Source organism: Macaca mulatta, chromosome 6 (assembly GCF_049350105.2).
Source record: "Macaca mulatta isolate MMU2019108-1 chromosome 6, T2T-MMU8v2.0, whole genome shotgun sequence".
Lineage (NCBI taxonomy): Eukaryota > Metazoa > Chordata > Mammalia > Primates > Cercopithecidae > Macaca > Macaca mulatta.
In genome coordinates this window covers 1,964,620-1,981,661 of record NC_133411.1, presented here as the reverse complement: position 1 = coordinate 1,981,661, position 17,042 = coordinate 1,964,620, and the positions used below count along the sequence as shown (strand labels likewise).

Sequence of the window (17,042 nt, the reverse complement as noted above, 5' to 3'; positions counted from 1 at the left end):
GTGTGTCCAGAGTGGCTGAGCAGCCCGGCAGGGACAGAGAGGCTGCGTCACTGCAGAGCGAGTCCCGAGGCTGCACGAGATGGTAGGGGCGGGGGAGACCCACCCGCCGCCTCCCCAGGAGAGGAGCAGCTCCAGGACGGCCGAGGTGTGGCCGGCTCCTCTGGGTCACGCTAGCCCCGGGTGCTGCTTCCTTCTGGACTCATTATGCTCTGGTGCCTCGAGCTGGCTCAATCCGGCGGGGCCTGGCGGGGAAGGTGAGGGGGGTGAGGGCCCACAGGCAGGTGGCAAGGAGAGGGTTTGCCTTCCTCAGGAGGGGCGCTGGAGAGGCACCGTGTGGGCACCAAGTGTAGACGCAGCCTGCGAGTGAGAAAGGGGCGTCAGGAGAGCAGGGCTGGGATCATGGGCGCCCTGAGCTCCAAGCAGTAGCCAACGCCGGCATCTGTGCCAACCTCACTTCTGTCCCTTCATCCGCCAGAGGCGGAGAGAACAACGGCATTGAGAGCAAGATGAGGAAAGTTGAGGAGCTGATGGCAGAGCCCCGCGAGGGAGGCTGCCTACTTCGTCGTGATAAGAGGAAGGGGATGGAAAGAAGCAGGCGGCCCTGGTGTCCCGGGAAGACCGTGAGCGCTGGCCTCAGACTGTGCGGGCTAAACATGGGCAGCAGGGGCAGGAGGCTGTGCTAACCAGGAGGAGAGCAGCCCTGGGCGGCTGCGGGCAGAGGAGGCCCCACGTGAATGGCTCTGCCCCATCCCATGGGCTTTGGTCTCTGTGGTCTTAGAGACCCGCCTTCCTTCCTGGATGAAGAGGGGAGTCCTGTCCAGACAGTGGGATGAAGATGAGGGGTCTTTACTCCCTACAAGTGGGCTCAAGCCCAGGAGGACTGGGGGCACAGTAGGGCACGTCCGCCGCCTGGAGGGGCTGCTGCTTTGGAAACCCAGGCTGGGCATGGAAGGCCTCGCCACGTCCTCCGCACTACGTGGCCACATCCAGGCCAGGCTCCCAGGCTCGGCGCTGGCAGGAGAGTGCACTGGTGGCGTCAGGAACCAGGACACCAGGAAGGAGGGCTGGGACCACCTGCCTGGTCGTCGCTGTGAGAGGGAAGCCAGCACACGGGAGCAGCAGTCAGGGAGCCCCTCACGCCGGAGCCACCCCTCACCCCTGGATTATCCAGAAGACTCTTGGAGGGAGAGGAGCGCCCGGAAGGCAGCTGTCCCCGCACCACCTCCTCGGAAGACTGCGGCATTCATGCTCTGGCCTCCAGTTGAAAATACAAAAAGGGATTTCAGTGAACTTAGGTGAACAGAATACACTGGAAAAGGTTAAAGGAGGTTAAAGGATCCTTATTAAAATAATAATGGCAGAAAGACCAAGGAAGACGGTTTAGTCAAAGTATGTTCCAGGGACCGCTGTCCAGAATTGTTTTTTCTGGATGGATTATTCTCTCCATCTTTTGAGCAAAAACGAGAGGCTGGGAGTGGTTTTGGTCTCACGTCTACAGTATGCACGTCACTTTTGGCTCAATTGTGCACGAGAGCCTCGGAGAAGGGGGGACTGCAGCCGAGGAGCAGCCGGGCTCCTCCAGGGCCTCCTCAGCCCGAGTTGCCTTTGGGTGCAGTGATCCAGGTCCCTGAGCCTGCAGGCCCTCCTGGGTACCACGGTGCAATCATGGCTCTCTCTTTCCCTGGCTTCAGTGCCTTTGCCAAGCATGGTGCCATGGAGACCCCAACACAGACCATGCTCAGGGCGCCCTGAGTGGACCCCGTGTGCTCCTTGGCTGGGAGGGAGCCCTATCTGAATGAGGTGGAGTCGGAGGTGCGGGCAGAGGCCCCGGAGCCGTGACGCTGGAGACGCGGTGTGACCCTCACGCTCCACTGGCTGGGTGGGCTTGGGCGAGTCGCATTGGGTCTCTGACCTCAGTTTCCCCACTCGTGAGAAGGGCTAGTTCCCCTCCTCACAATCTCCTTGTTCCTTGTGGGGAGTAAATGAAACCAAGTTTGCAAGAAGTGCTGCCTGAATTGTCGGGCAGTGTGAGATGGTGGGAATGTCCCATGGCCACCCCTCTCCAGTGAGAGGCCTGGAGACCCGGGGGGCGTCACAGGATGGGACAGAGACAGGAGCCTGAGCTTCCAGGCACGGTCGGGAGCGGGGTTTGAGGCCAGTGTCGGGCGGTGGCCAGTGGCCCTCTCTTAGTGGATGCCCACGCTGAGCTGTCGCCTCCACCCTGTGGGCTCCAGAAGCCCTGTGCGTCCCTGCCTCTGCCCCCGCACCCTCCCACCTGCCCCCGATGCCCTGTGCATCCCTGCCCCCACGCCCCCCACACCCACCCCTGCCCCCGTGCCCCCCCACCTGCCCTGCATGCTCCCGCCCCTGCCCCTGATGCCCTGCATGTCCCTGCCTCTGCCCCCGTGCTTCCCCACCTGCCCCTGTACCCCCACACCCACCCCTGCCTGCCCTGCACACCCCCCACCCTTGCGCCCCCCACACCTGCCCCCAAGCCCCCTGCCCCTGTGGCCCCCACACCTGCCCCCATGCCCCTGTGCCCTCACACCTGCCCCGGCCTGCCCCTGCACACCCCCTGCCCCCATTCCCCCCACACCTGCCCCCATGCCCCACTGCTCTCATGTCCCCACCCCTCATGCCTGCGTGTGTGTCTCCTGGCAGGTTTTTCTTCAGCACCGTGGCCTCAGCCACAGCCGGCATGCTTTGCCTGATCACCATCCTGCTGTACATCCTCGTCCAGTACTTTGTGGACCCCGGGGTGCTCCGCACGGACCCCAACTATGAAGGTACGTGGCCGCCACTCTTGGGGGGCCTCAGCCTCACCTCCAGCCATCTTTCCGGGCAGTAGTATCGGATCTGGAGGTGGTCGGCCCCTCTTGCCCCAGGGAGAGGCCAGGGTGGGCAGCACCAGGCAGGCTCTGACCTGGGCCGAAGGCAGTAGCCCAGGGTCCACACAGCCCAGCAGCCCCCAGCGTGCAGGAGGCAGGCTTGGGGAAGGCACTGGCCGCACTGCTCTGTGAATGCTGCAGGTTGCGACAGGTGAGAGACAGTGGGGTCCGGCTCTGCCCCTGCCCTCCACAGTCAGCCCTGCAGCACCTGTCACGCCGTCCTGTGGGGCCACGTGGCTGTGGGACAGTGGGGGTGTCTGTCCAGCAGGAGCAGCCCACGGGGGGAGAGAGCAGAGGCAGTGCTGAGGGTTCTGGGCTGTAGTCTGCAGAGCGCTGAGGCTCTTGGCCAAGTGGGCCCGGAGCCTGGGATGCCCGCACTGAGCCACAGGAGACACGCGGCGGTGAGGACTGGGCTCCAGCGGCAAGTCCACGCCAAACCCGGACCCCGTGATGCCAGTGTCCTCAGGAAGTGGGTCTGCTGCTGTGACTTAAGATCTGAGGTGGGAGTCTCATGCTGGGTGGTCCCAGGAGGCCCAAATCCAGCCATGAGGGTGCTTATAAGAGAAAGGAGAGACGTAGAGGGGAGGCAGCCCCGTGAGGCTGGAGGCAGGGTTGGAGTCACACGGCCACAGCCCAGGGTCGCCCGGAGCCCCAGGAGCTGGCAGAGGTGGGAGGACCTCCCTGGACCCTGTGGAGGCAGTGTGTCCACCTGTCCTGAAGCTGGACGTCAGAGCCCTGCCTCCGACTGCAAGAGTCTGCTGTGGAATGCAGAGGCGGCGTGCCTGCCTGTCCTCCAGCTGGATGTCAGAGCCCTGCCTCGGACCGCAAGAGTCTGCCGTGGGAGCTGCCCGCACCCGCCGCCACTTGTATTTATCGCAGCAGCGCCGGGACCCTCACCAGGAGGACCTGGGCCAGAGCAGCCCCTTGGGGTGTGGGTCAAGACTGCCAGTCTCAGCCCCAGGCGTGGCTGCGCCTGCACTGCACACGGCCCAGGTGGCAAGAGAGGCAGGACTTGCCTGCCCCTTGTTCCAGAACATTCCAGAGCCAACACGGTGTGACTTTTTTTTCAAGGATGAGCTTTGCTAGCTCCGTGTGGAAGGCCCTAAAGCTCCTCCTTCCACTTGGAAGCGTGACTGGTGCCACCCGGGCCTCACAGCCACTTCGGAAGCACTTCCTGAAAGCCAGCTCCACCCTGGCAAGGCCCTGACCTCAGCGGGCCCAAGCCCAGGACGATGCCTGTTGTGTTCTTCTTCCCCCCGGAGCAAGTCACCTTCCCCAGCAGCCTCCACGTTGTCTGGGCCGTCACCATGGGGGATGCCAGGAGAGAGTGAGAGGCAAGAGGTGGCCGAGACGGCGTGTGCTGGCTTCTCTCCCGGAACATGCTGCTTCCACACGGCAGTGCCAGTGGCTCGGTGTGAGTTCAGTGACTGTGGACTGATGATTTCCTGGGTTTGCTGTTCCAGATGATTCTGCAGGACTTTAAAACCAGCAGGGCCCTGAGCAAAGCAGCTCCTTGTTACCATGGGCTGGACTCGTCGTGATGTCACGGCTAAGGGGGCCGTGTGGGGTCCAGCCTGGCCCAGACACATTGAGCTGCGGTCCCATCTGGCCGACTGTGGTGTTTTCCTTCCTAGATGGCCCCCGAGGCCACCAGTTCCAGAGAGGGTCCGTCACCCAAAGACATGACATCCATGCTGAATCCAACCTTCTGCCATTCTGCCTTACCCGACCCTCTCCCATTCTACCTTGTCTGACCCTCTGCCGTTCTGCATTACGCCTGATTTTTGGAAGTGGTGTGGTTTTGAGTGTTGGCAGCCCAGTGTCTCAGAGGACCGTATCTTAGAAATGACCCCAGGCGAGAGCTGTGGCTTTCCTGTTCTATTCGAAGGCGGCTGTTTTAGGGTGCAGAGGGCCCAGGGACATAGCGTGGGCCATGAGGAAGGGATGGGTGCTGGGGCCCGGCAGAGCTGGCAGGCGCTGTGACCCCTGCACTTAGTGAGGAAGGGGTGAGTGCTGGGGCCCTGGCACTTAGTGACCCTGTCGGAGCCTCACCTCCTAGATCCATAAAGCAGGGATCATAAAAACCAACCGCAGGCAGCAGGACCCACAGGGCCTTCAGGTACGGGAGGCGTCCACTTGGGCAGGGAGGCTTCCCTTGCGCCGGCTGTCCCCACGCTGCCCCATCCCCAGCAAGCTCTGGTCTGCGACGTCCACCTGATGTGGTGCCCGTCAACAGGTGCTGGACACAGTGTCCCTCTCTTGTCTCGACAGATGTCAAGAATACGAACACGTGGCTGCTGTTCCTTCCCCTGTTCCCGGTGCAGGTGCAGACCCTGATAGTCGTGATCATCGGGATGGTCGTGCTCCTGCTGGACCTGCTTGGCTTGGTGCAGCTGGGCCAGCTGCTCATCTTCCACATCTACCTGAGTATGTCCCCCACCCTAAGCCCCCCGATTCCCCCAAGCCTGGGTGGTCAGAGCTGCTCATCTTATGCATCTACCTGAGTATGTTCCCCACCCTGAGCCCCCCATGCCTGGGGCCGGTGTCTTTGCCCCCCGTGTTCGCATGTGTTCAGGGTCAGCCTGTCCCAGAAATGAGATCATGGGCAAAAAGGGCAAATCACAGGAAGAAATTAAAGCCATGAGGGCCCAGCAGGCCCAGCAAGGAGCTAAACTCACACAGAGACCTGCAGGAGCAGTGCCGGGTGCTTGAAGTAACAAGTTTAAAATGTTCAGAGACAATGGAATGGGATCTATTAGAGAAGAACAAGACATTATGAAATAAGAATAGGACATTATGAAATAAGAACAGGTGGACTTAGAAAAGCAGCAAGTAGAAATTCTAACAATGAAAAATGTTACAGGCAGGTAGGTCATCCACTAACCAGACAACTGAAGCGAGAGTTGGTGGTCTTGCTGAGTCTCACAGCGGGCACAGCAGTAGGTGGTCAGTCATGTTGCTGAACCAGGGAGGGTAAACTCTCCAGCCCCAGGGAAACCTGTTGTTGGAAGTAACAACCACCTCCCTGCTCTTGGCATCAGCCGTTTTGGTCATGGTGGGCCAGCTGCAAAGCATCTTCCATTCTCTGAGCAGTGGTGGCCCTGAGGCTGTGGCCTCTCAGGGGGTTTCTTTGGACCCGGGCAGCAGAATGTGTCCAGGCCAGCCCCCAAGAATGCCCTGCTCCCAACAGCTTGGCCAACCCCTGGTCAGGGCGGAGGGAGTCGGGTGGGTCAGCCTCTGGGCTCACCTCCGTCTGCAGAGCAGCCCCTGTCTGCAGCTGTGGTGAGAATGCCCAGCTCAGAATGAACGTGCACCACCAAGAGGCTTGTTGTTCATAACCAAAGGTTACCCTACAAACCACCGTCCCCACACAACCCTGGGAATGTTTTATAACACACACCTCTAACGCACATCTTGCAGTCACTGTTGTGTTGCCTGAAGGTTGAATTTTTTTTTAATGAAAGTGCAGTGAAGATCACTGGATTAAATCCTACGGACAGAGTGCTGAATGTGGTGTTTTCAGAATTTTAATTTTGGACGTCAAGACCAGTTCCCGTATAGAGTAGGTGCTTAGGATGTGTTTACTGAATGGAATGGAACTAAAGCCTCAGATGTAACTTCACAGAGACATGCTTCTGCCTTGTAGAATGTCACAGGCTGCCCGTTCCTGAAGCCTAAACCGTTAAGCGTGAGAAGTCATTTGGGCCTCCTTCAAAACTCTCCACCCCTCTTAGAATCAGGAATATTTTTAAAAGTACTTTCTAGAATTATCTAGCAATCTTTCTTATATTTAAATATTTTTGGGTTTACCACAAAGGCTTTCCTGGAGTTTCACTCCACCCAGAATTCATCATCTCTCCTTATCAGGAAATCTCTCGCCCTCAGAGGCTCAGAGTCAGGGCAAGTCCCCCCACAACACGAGAATCGGCCAAGCTTGGGCCGAAGCCCACGTGGTCTTTTCCACACGTGCCGCAGATTAACGGACGCCCAAACTGCCCAGTGGTACCAAGTCTGCACTTGTCATTCTTTTCCAACTTTGTGCACAAAATGTTTCCTTGGGTTAAAATAGTCAATGCCAACTGTGTGCTGAGCACGTGAGGGGGCTGCAGGCTTCTGTGGGCGAGGCATGGTCACCTGCACGCTGGGACAAGAGGATGAAGAATGAGACAGGAACAAGTGTGGACGGCCTTTGTGCTGTGAAGAAGCTGGCCCTCGCCTCAGGCGGCGGAGGAGCAGGGGCAGCAGCAGGCACGGGGGTGCGGTCCCAGGGGCCAAGGAGACTGTGCCTGACCTGGGCGTCGCCGGGACTCTCCTGCTTATGGTGGATCCAGAAGCCCCCAGAGGAAGCTTGACCCATGGAAGGTGCTGGAGCCCGAGAGGCCATCCACCCCTGGTGCACTCTGTGCCCGAGTGGCTCTGCCAGCCCTGGCCACGGCCACACAGTGCAGAGCATGCCAGGAGCTGGCTGCCGCTCACACATGCACTGTTCAGTGGGCATATGAGGGGCAGAAGGCCAGGCCCCCAGCACACGGCCCACCCAGAGGGCCGACACCAGCACCCTGTTGCTCCTGGGTGCCTGGCTGTGGTCCTGGAGGCAAAGTGGTCACCTGTGTGCTTGACCATAGGTGCAGACACCACCTATTGCTTCGCCCCTGCATTTGGGACCAAGCTCAGGGGCGCCGCTGACGGCTACACCGTGTACCTCTCCTTTCTCAAGGTTTCTGACCCGCACGTGACTCCCACGCTGGCCCTGGATGTGGCACCGTTGGTGCTGTGGAAGCCTGTGCTGCTGGCATTTGGGGAGGCGTGGCCCACACACAGACTGCTTCCTGAAGGGTGTGAAGTCCCAGAGGACGAACCTTTGCCATCTGGGGGCATCAGCCATTTGTTCCTGTCTCCTGCAGTGGTACCTTCCCCACATCAGAGACCAGCGAGGAGACGCCCCCGCCAGGCTATGTCAGGCGTGGGGAGAGCAGGGAAGTGCAGTGGGCCTGAAGCCATGTAGGACTGGGAGGGATGGCCTGGTCTGTCCTCCGAGCCGGGCACTGCGTTTGCAACGGGCTCCTTGAACACAAAACCCAAATCAGGTGTGGCAGAAACATGAAAGGACAGACAGGTGGGTGCTGTGGGCAGACAAACCCACACGACCACAGCAGACAGCATGATGCCTGGAGGCACGACGCCCTGGCCTAGTCCCGCCCCCATGACCCGGCGCCTCCCTGGGCAGTGACTCCAGGACAGCTGGCAGCTGCTTCTCTACCTGGCAGGGCTCCCGGCTCCACAGCCCCAGGCGACTCCCAGCCTCCCTTGCTTTTGGCCTCTGAGACCGTCGATGCAGGAGGTGTCTCACCACAGCCTCTCCTGGTCACCCAGTTGGCCCCAGGGGCTCGGGAAGGGCCCCCAGAGGAGTCATGCCAAGGAGGGGACCTGCACACAGCAGGGAGGTGTGGCCACGAGCCCACCCAGCTGGCTCAGGGCTTGTGTGGTGTGGAAGAGGCCAGTGCAGAGCAGCTGATGGGACCTTCTCCCTCTGCAGGGCCTCGCCCCCGGTGTACGTACTGGCAACCTTAGGCACCTGCCCCTGGCTGGTCAGCTGCCCCTGGACCTGGGAGACTGGCTCTGGGCATGGGCTAGAGTTCCCTTTCCCAAACAGCTGCTGAGGCTCCAAGGAAGACCCTGGACTCCTGCTAAAACGCGGCTCAGTCCCCACCCACCCATCCTGTGGCTGCCTGTGGCCTCCAGGAGGAGGTGGTGTGGGGTGGCCTGCTGTGGTCGTGTGAGTTTGTCGTGTGGAGACATCCCAGCTGAGCCAGAGAAGCCACAGAAACCATGTCAGGGGTCCTGGTCACCGAGGCGTTTCCCGAGGATCTGAATGTGGGCAGGGCAGGCCGTGAGAAACACGGGCCACCTTGTGCCCGACATCCCAGAGGGAAGCCAGGGACACAGAGCTGGCAGGCAGCCTCCAGAGTCATCCATACATCATGGCGAGCTTGCAAACACAAGGAAGGGTGGCCTGGGGAGCTGTCTGGGACTCCAAACTAGCAGCACTTAAAGGCCCACTGAGGTCAACGTGAGGACGGGGCCTCCGCGGGCCCCTGGGTCCCAACCCAGGCAACTGGAGTGATGAGTGCTTCCATGAGCGGAACACGGGCCACGGGTCTCTCAGACCTTGACGGAGCCAGGGCTGAATGTGTTGATTTTAGGGTATTTAGACATCAAAGAATAGATTTCCAGGACAAAGTGGGTAGATTGGTTATTGTTAGTTGTGGTAAAACTGCCCCATAACGTAGCTGCTCAGTGCAGCACGTCATCACCTCAGCCTCTGTGGTCAGGAGGCCAGCACCTCTGAGCTGTGTCTCTGCCAGGGTCCCTGGAGAGGTGTCCACTGGGGCTCTGGGCTGTGCTCTCATCCAGAGGCCTGAGAGGCCATCTGCCTCCCACTCCATGAGGCTGAGGCAGCTGTGGAGGGTGGTCCTCAGGCCAAGGTCGCCAGTCTCCTGTGCAGGCTCCTGGAGGTGCAGCCTGGCCTGCATGTGTGTTCTGTTCCTCTGGGGGCAGGTGTCGGGTGGGGGGCCATGGGGAGCTGTGTCAGAAGCAGCTGGCCACTCAGACTTCATTTTGAAGCTGGAGGAGGGACCTTGGAGAGTCCTCAGTGCTCGTGGTGAGGGCACAATTCCCTGAGCAGGTGAGTGATGTGGGGCTGCCTTCCAGAGATGGATGGGAGCCACATTCACGGTAGATTGTAGAGAAAACCTGCTTGATGAGGTCAGGGAAGCACAGCCTTCCCCACATTGCCCGGCCGGCCAGGGAGCCCCGGCCATGCTGGAGACCCTGGGCCCGCCTGGGAGGTTTTGTGGCTTCCCTGCCCTCAACCTCACCATGACGCTCAGGTTAACTGTTTCCCACAGAGCTCACCCGCACCAAGTGGGCCTCTGGCAGCCACAGGGCACGCTGAAAATTTGGTTTTGATGGTATTTGTGCAAACCTGGGCAAAAGAACATATATTTTAACTTGAATATAAACAAGCACAAGTTCGTGTGCTCAAACCACGACAGGTTCTGGGGGGCGTGGAGGACTGGCCCGAGCCATGTGAAGCAGCTCAAGGCCCGGCCAGGGCCGAACACCCAAAACACTGCAGGGACGGGCTGGGCTGGCTGCAGGCAACTCCATAGGGCACCCACCGCCATCTGCTCCTCACTGCAAATAGGCCTCTGGGCGGCTGCCCCAGTCTCCAGAAATAGTCACGAGACATCAGCTCTCACGGTGTTGGTGCTTAGGGAAAGCAGCATGGAGATTTTGGCACCTCCCCGGAAGCTTGTGGCTGAAATAGGTGCAGAGCCCATTTTATTAACGTTTATTAAGACGAGTCTTTTAGATAAACGGGTGTCTCAGGTTTTCCTTTGCTTCGATGCGCTGCTTTGCTGCCTGCAGTGCAGGCCGGGTGGATGGGGCTCTGGCCGGCCTGCTGAGGTGGGCTCTGTGCAGGGCTGCAGGGATGTGACCTGTCTCGGCCCCATCAGAGGCTGTGCTGAGTGGCACTGACGGCACTCCTGTTCACCTCCTGGGCCTGGGGCTCTGAGCGCCCGCAGCAGTGTGTGGTCCCAGGACCCGCTAGCCAGCACCTCGGGGTGGCCGCCGCACTGTCGTCCTCTGACTTCGGGGTCTCTGTGAATCCCCCAAGGTGTGCCCCACCCCGTGTCCAGATGTGAGGAATCCCGCAGGCCACCTGGACCCTCAGACAGAGCGGCCCCTCCTGAGCTGGCCTCTGACCCCCGCCAGTGTTCCCAGGGGATCTGGAGCAACCTCTCAGGCTGCATGGTATGGGGGACCCAGGTCTGTGAGAGGCAGCTTCTCTTCTGACACCACTGACGATGCAGCTCAGTGAGGCCTTGGTGGGCAGGGGGGTGTGGAGCGGTGCCGGTCCCCAAGTCACAGCTGCAGAGCTCTCTTGCTGACCATCAGCTAGCTGTGGAGCTGGACCCACGAGGCGCCTGCACCCATCCTGGCCTCACAGGGCCTGCGTGGTGGGCGGAGCACCGCTCCCTGCGCAGGGGCTGGGTCAGTGGCGCTGGCTGCCTTTCTGAACTGTCCTGTGGGCGCTGCGCAAAGCTGCAGGGCTGGTAACTTGTCCTGTTCCTCCTTTCCTCTTTCCAGAGGCCAAGAAGCTGACCACCTTTGAGTATCTCATTAAGACCCGCAAAGAAGAGAGTTCAAAACACCAAGCGGCGAGGAAAGATCCATGCACGCAAATGGAGGAAGGATTTCTCCAGGTACTGCTTGTGTCTCTGTTCCGTGTCTCAGGCCTGGGACAATGTCTAAGGTCGCTCTGGTTGGCATGCTCCTTTGCTTCAGGGTGGTGCAGCCTATGAACTCTGCTGTGAGTGTGTGTAGTGCGTGTGTGTCTGTGTGAGGCTATGTGCATGGGTGTGTCTGTGTGTCTTTGTGAACTTAAATACCAGAAATGCACCAACGACTTCCTAGTGCAAAGATAGTAATGGAACTGAGTCTCCTAAACATTTCTGTTTTTTTGAGACAGAGTCTCGCTGTGTTGCCCAGGGTGGAGTGAAGTGGTGAGATCTCAGCTCACTGCAGCCTCCACCTCCTGGGTTCAAACAATTTGCCTGCCTCAGCCTCCCAAGTCGCTGGGATCACAGATGTGTGCCACTACACCCGGCAAATTTTTATTTTTTTATTTTTAGTAGAAATGTGGTTTTGACATGCCAAGCTGGTCTCAAACTTCTGGCCTCAGGTGATCCGCCTGCCTTGGCCTCCGAATGTGCTGGGATTACAGGCATGAGCCTCTGTACCTGGCCTGAAACACGCTTTTTAACTTAAGGAAGTTAGTTCCCTTTCCAGTTAAGGGACATGAATTATTATAACTAACTCAAGAAGACATAGAAAATCTCAATAGACATAGAGCTGCCGAGAGACTGAACTACTAATTTAAAATCTCCCAGTGAAGAAAAATCCCAGGCCCTGAAATCTTCATACATGAATTCTAGCAGAGATTTTAAGGAAATAATATAATACCAACTACACACAGACTCTTTTAGAAAACAGAGAAGGAAGCAACACTTCCCAACTCATTCAGCAATGCCACCATCAACCTGACACCAAAAACACTTCCCAACTCATTCAGCAATGCCACCATCAACCTGACACCAAAGCCAGGCGTTCGTAAGCCAATACATTCAGGAGACACAGGCAAAGACCACTGATAAGACCTTGGCAAACCAAATCCAGCAGCACCGGGCAGGACCTTGCACTGTGGCCAAGTGATATCACTCCGGTGTAAGCAGTGGCTTAAGGCCTAGAAATCAATTACTACAGCTCAGCACGTTCGTCCAATAGAGAACAGTGACCATGTGATCAAGCCAATCAATGCAGAAAAGAGTTTGTTACCAGCAAGTTCCCATTCATGATTTTTAACAAATCTCAGTGACCTAGGAATGACAGGAAAGCACCCCGTGTACCTGACATGACATTTCCTGGTGAAAGGCTGGTGACCCTCTCTCTGAGGCTGGGCACAGGCGATGACGCCCCCTCCTCCTACTTCTGACGTTGCCGGAACATTCCGGCCAGCCCAACGCAGCAGGGAAAATGAAGGCACACAGAATACGAAGTAAAACTGTTTATTTGCAGGCAACAAAATCCTAAAAGTATGTTTTAAGACCCAGTTAAGATAATAAAATCGCTTAACAAGGATGTGGGGCACGTATTAAAATACATCCTCACACATCTCTATCCACCAGCAATGAAAAATCTGGGTTATATTTTTAAAACTTCCTTTCACAATCTTATAAAAAAGAATAAATTCGACAAACCTTGTGCAAATATATACACTGAAAGCTACACACCATGACTGAGAGAAGTCAGAGATGCTCTATTGAGTGAAAAGGTATACAGCATTCATAGATTGGAAAAAAATACTATTGAAAGAGCAATTTTCCCCAAACCTGATCTACAGATTTACCACAATCCCTGCTGAACCCCAGCAAGCTTCTGTTTTAGCAGAGATGACAAGGTGGTCCTGAAATACATATGCAAATTCAAAAGACCTAAACTATACTAGCCAAAACGATTTTGAGAAAAAATAAAATTGGAGAACTTATGCAACGAGACTTTAAATTTTGCTATAAAGCTGTAGCACTAAAGACAGTGTGGCGCTGACATGGAGAGAGACATAAAGTTACAGTAATAAAAACAGTGTGGCACTGACGTAGAGATAGATATACAGAAATGGACCAGAAGAAAGGTCCAAAGTTAAACTTTTCATTTATGGTCAATTGACTTTAAATAATTGTACTAAAATAATTAAATGGGGAGAAATTATAGTTCAACAAGTGGTACTATAACAATTGGATATCCACATGGAAAAGAAAAAAGAATGATTTGAGTTCTTCATACCTGTACAAAGATTACCCAGGACCACTTCATTCCCCACACAAAAATTAGCCCCAAATCCATCTGACACCTAAACTTAAAAGCTGAACATAGAGCACTTCTAGAAGCAAGCATGTAATGAAATCTCTGTGATCTTTAGTGAGACAAAGGTTTTCTTTGATATGACACCAAAATCACTGCCTATTAAAGAAAAAAAATCATAGTTTGGATGTTACCAAAATTGAAAATATTTGCTGTTGAAAAGTCACCATTAAGAAAATAAAAATACAGGCACACATGAGAGAGATTGCAGGTTTGGTTGTAGAAAACCACAATAAAGTGAACTTCTCAGTAAAACAAGTCACGTGAACTTCTGGTTTCCCAGTGCGTATAAAAGCTATGTTTACATGACACGTGTGCAACAGCATTATGTCTAAAAACTATGTGTCTGAATTAAAAGTGCTTTATTGCTGAAAGCTGCTTACACCGACACTCAAAGTGAGCACATGGTGCGGGGAAAATGGCGCCGATAGACTTGCTTGACCAGGGTTGCCACAAACCCTCAATTTGTAAAAAAAAAAAAAAAAACAGCATCTGTGAAGTGCGGTAAAGCAAAGCACAATAAAGCAAGGTGTTCGTTCCTGTGCAAGCCACAGACAAACAAAATATTTTCAGTCTTAGACTGATGTCCGGAATACACAAAGACACAAAAGAGCTTTCAAAGTGCAATTGTAAAAAACAAACAAAAACACACAAACAAACAAGAAACCCAGTTTTTCAAAAGGGCAAGAGAGCGGGGCACAATGGGAAGCTCCTATAATCTCAGTGCTTTGGGAGGCCAAGCAAGAGGATTGCCTGAGGCCAGAAGTTCAAGACCAGCATGGGCGTCTCTACAAAAATAAATAAAAATACATACATACATACATAAAATGGGCAAAAGATTTGAACAAACTCCTTACCAAGGTAGATACATAGATATATGGATGCCACATAAGCACATGGAAAAAAATGTCAACATCGTTCTACATCAGGGAGCTGCAAATTAAAACCACAATCAGATACTACCACACACCCAGGCGAATGCCTGTCATCAAAAAGACAGACACCACTAAGGGTCAGTGAAGTTGTAGAGAAATTGCAAGTCTCCTGCATTGCTAGTGGGAGTTAAATGAGGGTGTAAAGTGCTACCACCTTGGAAGGCAGTTTGGCATTTCTTTAAAAGATAAATGTCTATGACCGGAATCCCACTCCCAGTTTCTCATCAGAGAGAAATGAAAACGTGTACACACGTAAGTGGTTCTGAGATCTGAACTCAGGACCCAAGAGAACTCCAGGTACCATTCCTCAAAACCCACTAATAATAGACTTGACTTTTATGTAAGAATCAGCTGCATGTCGACAACTTCTTTTTTCATGTTACGAATTTCCGTTTACCCCACAGCAAGGAGACGGCGCCCTGGGCTCATCTGCACAGGGGTAAGTTGCCAGCTTCCTGCAGTTGCTTGGTCACTGAAGAATAGCTGTATTCTTTTCTTAACTCAAATGACTGGAAAATAATTTACCTATGATGAGACATTTTGACATCATGGGATGATGCAGTAGAAGATAAAATAGTTTTGTTTAACTTTGTTAAATTATACCAAATCATCTATCTCGATGTGCTTGTCTTACTTGCAGAAACTACATTCTTCACTCCCTTCTTCATAACTAACATGTAAACTAATGCACAAGAATAAGACCCCCTTATTTATTTCTACATCTCTCCATGAACACATGTGTAGTTGTGAGTCTGAATGTATTTCTGATGATCTCTAATAGTGTTTCGTGTAAATTGTAAGCTCTGAGAGTCCAACCCGTTCCTGAGTCAAAGTGGTAAGTAAATGGGAGCTCTGGGGGCGCCTTGACCCTGGAGCCCCACCCATCAGGGCCAGGGTTGGCTTCACAAACAGGGTTTCAGGAAGCGTCTTTGAGCCAGTGTTGTGCAGTGCAGGTCGTTTTATTTTGGAGGCTAAGAGTCAAAGGGCATGTGCATTTTCCGTCTTCACAGACTCTTTCTGATGACTTCCCCAAAAGGGTGGAGCAGTTCACACTTCATTCAACCCTGTCACTCTTTTCAGCATGAGATACTAATAGTATGTATAGTTTTATTCAAAGAAAATATATAATATTTTAATATGCATTTGCTTACTACCATTAGGACTGAAGATTTCTTCATGTTTTGACCATTTTACCATTTTTCTGGTGTGAATTAACGTTCAACAGTTGGGTTATTTGGATTATCAAACATAGTGACTCTTTGCATATTAGGAACCCTATGGGATCTTTCACCGTGTAGAGGTTGTGAACTTTTCTGAAGCCAAATTTGTGAAAATTGCCTTTTATCTTGCCTTAAAAAGTCTTCTTTAAGGTTATACAAATATCCTCCAATACTCTTTACTAATATAGTCCTATTTTTTGTTTGTTACCTTTACATTTTGACTTTTCAGGCCAGATGGCATTTATTTTTGTATTTGGTAACAGAAGAGCTAAGATTATTTAATCCCAACAAAGTAACTGTTGGTTTTCACCTCTTGTATTAGATAATATTCCTTTCCCCTCATACTGAAAGGCCCTTTCCTGGCTCGCTGTGTTTCCCTGAACGCAAACCAAGGTTTGTGTCTGGATGCTCGTCTCTGTCTCATGGGTCTGTGTCCTGGAGCTGCATGCACCATCTGTTTAAATTATGGAACCTTATTTAGCTACTGTATTTTAGTATCTGGCAGGCAAACCTCTGTCTAAAGATTTTTTTTCATTTTTCATTTACTTTAAACAATTCTTACACATTTGTTTTTAAATATGAGCTTTAAAATCACTCTGTCCAGTTTCAAGAAACATGAAATTCAAACTGGAGTTGCATTAGCCACAGGCCTGCCCTTGGGAGGGGCCTGCATCACAGCCCCCACGGAGAAGCAGCAAAGTGTCTGAATTTCACTTTGGACTATCATGGAACGGTGGTCCTTTAAGTAAAATAGAAAAATGCTTTCTCTGTGATGCATTTTGGACAAGATTAATAGAAACCTAAGTATAACCAGAATTGTAAACTTCCACTCGAAAACCAAAACAAAATGAAAAACAAAAAATTTTAATGATTGCCAAGTCAACGTATATACATTGTAGAAAATTTGGGAATGGCAAAGATTGCCAGGTAGAAATGAAAGTCATGTAGAGTCCCTGACTCACCCTTAGCCACTGTGGGCACCTGGCGTGGTGTCTTCCCGGTTGTCCTTTTGAATGATTTTTCTGTGTACGATGTGCATGAAGTGCTGATTTATAAATTCTAGTCACCTTGTACAACTGTTTTGGAGCCTGCTTTTGAACTTCAAATATTGTGAGCATTGTTCTCTTAAAGGAAAAAAGAATGGCTTGTATGGGTATAAATCATCCCGTCTTTGGGATCTGTTACGGTCCCCATTTCTGGAATAGTGTGTTTGATTTTCAGTCCAGTCTGTGCTTTTCTGACAGACTGATGAGCTAACCTCATGCGGAAAGGGTTAAGATGTTGCAAGTAGGATAAAGACAGTGCAAGTTGACAGGTCCTCTAGATGCCATGGGTACCAAGACAGCCATCGCCCACCTTCTGTTGTGGGAACTGTTTGCAGGCCACCTGGCAGTTTGGAACACTTGCCACATGGACAGCTAACCACTCACAGCCATGGTCTTCACTGCAAGCCTGGCGTCGCCCATCACAGAGTTCCTCCGTATCGGGAAAGACATCTGCATCCTATGGCACTG

The 17,042-nt window shown here is 53.5% G+C and overlaps 1 protein-coding gene across 21 annotated transcripts in view; it reads left to right on the top strand.

The window, feature by feature from the left end:
* The window catches only part of ZDHHC11 (zDHHC palmitoyltransferase 11), a 141,764-nt gene that overhangs the window by 14,961 nt on the left and 109,761 nt on the right, over positions 1–17,042 (top strand). For all 21 annotated transcript variants that reach the window (XM_078004564.1, XM_078004568.1, XM_078004569.1 and 18 more), the window contains 4 exons: positions 2,662–2,786; positions 5,160–5,315; positions 11,043–11,158; positions 14,713–14,747. In XM_078004564.1, coding sequence (XP_077860690.1) covers positions 2,662–2,786; positions 5,160–5,315; positions 11,043–11,158; positions 14,713–14,747 — 432 coding nt within the window. The remainder of the gene's footprint in view (positions 1–2,661; positions 2,787–5,159; positions 5,316–11,042; positions 11,159–14,712; positions 14,748–17,042) is intronic.